Below are 4,736 nucleotides of genomic sequence, written 5' to 3'. Positions count from 1 at the left end.
GATTTAAATTCAAATGCAAAGTATACTAAATAAATGTTTGTATAACATATTTTAGCCTAAATGAACCCTCCAACCCTCTTTTATACTACGTTTACATTGTATTTGTATACTTTTATATACACATTTTTTTGTTTAACTTCAAATCCCCGCAAACTATATTAAATGAATGATTTTTTTAGAAAATTTAACACCATTAGATTCGTCGCATCTTGAAGTATTTTTAGGATTTTTTCATTTTTTTGAATTCAAATTTGAATTTTGAATTTGGATCGGTTTGGTACTGGTCCAAACCGGAATCGGGCCGGACCGGTTTGACCGGTTCCGACCGGTTTGGTGAACCCTGCCTCCGCCTCCTCCCCTGGTCTTGCAGTCGCCATTGACGACCCCCTCCACCCTTCCCCTCCCTTAAATCTGTCCTCACCCCGCGTCGCCCTCCCTCACCATCCACTCCTCGTAGCTCCAGCCTTACCGCATCCACAGCCAGCCGGGAGATCTCCAAGAAGCCATCTTGGAATCCAAGAACCCAAGAATCGGAATCAGAGACAGCTAAGATTCGAATACATAGATACGAGCTTTCCGGCTAAAGTCCAAGAATTCCCGCGGAGGAAGAGCGCGTGGAGGCGTCTCGGGGACCAGAGGAGGAGAGCCCGGGGGGATTAGTGAGGGGGGCAAGATGGTGAGGCTGCCGTACACGACGGCGCTGACCACGCTGTTTAGCTACGGGCTGCTCTTCGCGTTCGGCCAGCTTAGGGATTTCTTCCGCAAGCTCATCGACTGGTTCAAGGCCAAGAACGTCAAGGTACGCGGCCGGCCGGCCGAATTCCGCCTCTCCCCGCCCGGATCCGGGAGGTTCAGTCGCAATTTTGGTTGGTCTTTCCCTTGAAGGTAGCCTGATTCGATGATTGGCTTGATGCAGGGGTACGCGCCGATCTGCCTGGGCCTGGAGGATTTCTATGTGCGCCGCCTGTACCTTCGGATCCAGGTGAGATAAATACATCCGAATTCGTTGGTGAATTGGCATGTGATTTGTGATGATAGCCTTGGCAGATTGTTGGTGCCTGAAGAAATTTGTTTTCATTGTAATGAAATGGTTAGTCGCCCATATATTGTGGAAGTATATTTTGCAGGTTGCTGTGAAAATCATGACCATCTAGGAATCCAGGCACACCGTAGTTTGCTCTCTGTTCAAAAGATTAGATCTTTTGTTGATTTGGAGTATTTTCAGTGCAATCTCCTGATTTTGTAAGCTTATGTTCCCTGACTTTGTGCAGATAAGTTGGGTGTCTATGACGTTTGCTTGATTCTTCATGCCTTTGAATTTAGTATACACTGACAATAGTGAACAGATAAACATCTAATAAATGTCATTCTCGACCAAAGTTATATTCTGAAATAGTAGATGAGTTTGAGTGAGCTGTAAATTACATGTATCGTACCAGATAATATCGGGTTCAAGTCTGTTTTGTTGAGCAGGATTGTCCTCTTCAGCTATCTCATTGTTGATTCAATTGTATATAAATCAATCCTCCCTTTTTTGATTTTACAGGATTGCTTTGGTAGGCCGATTGCAAGCGCACCAGATTCATGGTTTGATGTTGTTGAGCGAACCTCAAATGACAATAACAAGACACTACAGTAAGTATTTGTTCTATTATTCTGATTTGTGAGAACCAATATTATGAATGTAGTCAAGTTTAACGTTGAAACTTTTGTCAAAGTTGGCAATTGAGTATCGGTGATCCATTCAGTCACAAGTTATGACCCAAAGTAAATGGAATGCAAAGCATGTCTCAACTATGGCTAATGCTCTCATTATTGTTGCAGGCGTACCTCAAATACATCTAGATGCCTCAACTTGGGATCCTACAACTACCTTGGATTTGCTGCAGCAGATGAGTACTGCACACTACATGTTATTGAGTCTCTCAAGAAATACTCAGCAAGCACCTGCAGTGTCCGTGTTGATGGCGGTATGCCTAGATTGTCGACACACTTTTACTTTTTCAAAATTTTTAGGAAATCAAATTAGTAACCTGATTCCTTTCATCTGGCAACAGGCACGACCAAGCTTCACACCGAGCTGGAGGAGTTGGTCGCACGTTTCGTTGGAAAGCCTGCTGCTATCCTATTTGGCATGGGTTATGTTACAAACTCTGCCATCATTCCTTGCCTAATTGGAAAGGTTTGTTCATATTCTTATTATAATCATTTAACTAAAATGCGGGTAGACCAAGAGATGATTACTTACTTTACCTTTTCACAATATTCCAGGGTGGGTTGATAATTAGTGATTCTTTGAACCATAACTCAATTGTCAATGGCGCAAGAGGATCTGGTGCAACTGTCAGGGTTTTCCAGCATAACTGTAAGCTTCTATGCCTTTGAATACTGTATAGGAGTATTTGGTCTCTCTGGTTTATTATGATTTATGACTTACAGTTGCAAATGTACTCTTGCAGCCCCTGCTCATTTGGAAGAGGTACTGAGAGAGCAGATAGCTGGTGGTCAGCCACGGACACACAGACCATGGAAGAAGATAATTGTCATTGTTGAGGGTATCTATAGCATGGAAGGAGAGCTGTGTAAGCTCCCTGAGATTATAGCTGTTTGCAAGAAATACAAGGTTCGAATAGTTTTTTTTTGTTTGTACTTTCCGTTCAAAGTTTGGCTCATAAATTATTATTTTCTGCTCATCAACAAAGGGGTTTGATCATATTCATTTACTCCTTTTTGGTCAAACAGGCTTACACATATCTGGATGAGGCTCATAGCATTGGTGCTGTTGGGCAGTCTGGCCGGGGCGTTTGTGAGCTCCTTGGGGTTGACCCAGCTGATGTAGATATAATGATGGGTACTTTCACCAAGTCTTTTGGATCATGTGGTGGATACATTGCCGCATCAAAGGTGCATATCACTGAAACAACCATATTATGATTACAGTACTTAGTTTGACTGCCCTGAAGTACTAATTCTTCTCGCTTTTAACTCTCAGGAGATAATTCAGCACCTGAAGCATAGTTGCCCAGCCCATCTATATGCTACTTCCATGTCACCACCAGCAGTGCAACAAGTTATCTCTGCTATTAAAGTTATTCTTGGGGAGGATGGCTCCAACAGAGGTACTAAACAAACTTTTACAACCTTTTTGTCCTTTTCATTTGCAACTATGTGTTTCATTAGCATGTTCCATCGAATCATCATTTTTGCTTGTGATATGTTGCAGGTGCCCAAAAACTTGCACGCATCCGTGAGAATAGTAATTTCTTCAGGTCAGAGCTCAAGAAGATGGGTTTCGAGGTTCTTGGTGACAATGACTCTCCTGTCATGCCCATAATGCTATACAATCCGGCTAAGATTCCTGCATTTTCTAGGGAGTGCCTTAGGCAAAAGGTTAGTAGTAGAGTTCATTGTTATATTCCAAAGATCCAAATAGCACTATGCTTCTGATATAGTTTTCTTTCAAAATGTCATTTTCCTTGAGAAGTGTAGTACTAATTTGCAATCTGCATGTAATCCGTATCCATCACTGTTTGCACCATCAGTTATTCTTCTTATTTGTCATGGAACTTATAAGATACGTATATTTCAGGTTGCTGTTGTTACTGTGGCATTCCCTGCGACACCTCTTCTTCTTGCAAGAGCTCGTATCTGCATTTCTGCTTCACACACTAGGGAGGACCTGGTGAAAGCCCTTGATGTGAGTTGTTTTTCTCTTGTCATGTGTAAATGATTCATCTATTCTAGTAGGTATTAATAGAGCTGAAGTGACATGATGCTTGTCGGTGTAACCCACTTTCAGGTTATCAGCAGAGTTGGTGATCTTGTCGGCATCAAATACTTCCCTGCAGAACCACCAAAGATAGCTGAAGCTGGTCATGATAAACTGGAGTAGGGATGAACGTTGAGTTAGCCCATGAATGATTGAAGTTGTTAGAATTCCTCGGGGAGTTATCAACAAATCATTACAGAAACAAGCACACATTGAGCAGTTTCATTGGGATTTTGTCAATACGCGAGAGTCCAGGATCGTTCGTATTAGCTGACTATTGTTTGTTGATTGTACAACTATCCTTCCAAATCTGTATAGCTGGTTGAAGTTCAGTTGTTCTGTTGTTAATCCATTCTCGATATGTAATACAATTAGATGCAATATGAATTTTCTGCAGAACATCCCTAAGATTTTCTGCAGTTGGACCATTAACAACTATGAAGGCCTCTTGCTTTCATGCATTTTTCATAGAGGTTATATGTGACCAAGTAGACGTCTCTTTAGATATGAAGTTATGAAATATTTTACTCAGCTTCAGTAAAGATATTGTAGAAAGGTTTGGTTATGCAAATCTTTACCTGTGATGCTCAAACCTGTATATATATGCCTATTTCTGAGGTTGCTGGCCCCTCTTGTAAGGAGAGCATGGATGATTAATTGATAATAAAAGTTTTTTTTTTGTATAATTTATAATGGAAGTTTTACTTGAAGATATACTCGGTCACTAAATGCAACTCAGCCCAGTCAAAAATACATAATTTAGATGAGAACACCATTCACCATCCATCTACTTTGATAATATTATATTGTGAAACGGAACACCTAGATTTATCTGGATTCGTAGTTCATGGCCACCCATGTTCTTCTCGCCAGCTAAATTCTCATATGAGCTAACGGATAAAAACATACTGCAGCGTAGGGTAAACTTTTCCAAAAGAAAAAAAACGTTTTTGCGTTGTTAGCACTT

The 4,736-nt window shown here is 41.1% G+C and overlaps 1 protein-coding gene across 1 annotated transcript; it reads left to right on the top strand.

Moving 5' to 3' along the window:
• Nucleotides 1-343: 343 nt before the first annotated feature.
• Nucleotides 344-4,386, top strand: LOC120644455 (long chain base biosynthesis protein 2a-like). The gene is made up of 12 exons (XM_039921085.1): nt 344-799; nt 917-982; nt 1,547-1,635; nt 1,825-1,970; nt 2,058-2,182; nt 2,272-2,365; nt 2,460-2,623; nt 2,743-2,904; nt 2,993-3,119; nt 3,224-3,390; nt 3,590-3,697; nt 3,800-4,386. The coding sequence occupies exons 1-12, from the start codon at nt 674-676 to the stop codon at nt 3,890-3,892; spliced, it is 1,467 nt and encodes a 488-aa protein (XP_039777019.1). The 5' UTR covers nt 344-673; the 3' UTR covers nt 3,893-4,386.
• The last annotated feature ends 350 nt before the right edge of the window (nt 4,387-4,736 follow it).

This window comes from Panicum virgatum, chromosome 8K, assembly GCF_016808335.1.
Source record: "Panicum virgatum strain AP13 chromosome 8K, P.virgatum_v5, whole genome shotgun sequence".
NCBI lineage: Eukaryota > Viridiplantae > Streptophyta > Magnoliopsida > Poales > Poaceae > Panicum > Panicum virgatum.
This window is presented reverse-complemented; position numbering and strand designations above follow the sequence as displayed.

Excerpts from the sequence above, each read along its gene's own strand:
- LOC120644455 (XM_039921085.1), top strand. The coding sequence starts at position 674 with ATGGTGAGGCTGCCGTACACGACGGCGCTGACCACGCTGTTTAGCTAC. Across the intron at positions 1,636-1,824 it reads GACAATAACAAGACACTACA|GCGTACCTCAAATACATCTA; the intron begins GTAAGTATTTGT and ends TTATTGTTGCAG. Across the intron at positions 2,183-2,271 it reads TTCCTTGCCTAATTGGAAAG|GGTGGGTTGATAATTAGTGA; the intron begins GTTTGTTCATAT and ends ACAATATTCCAG.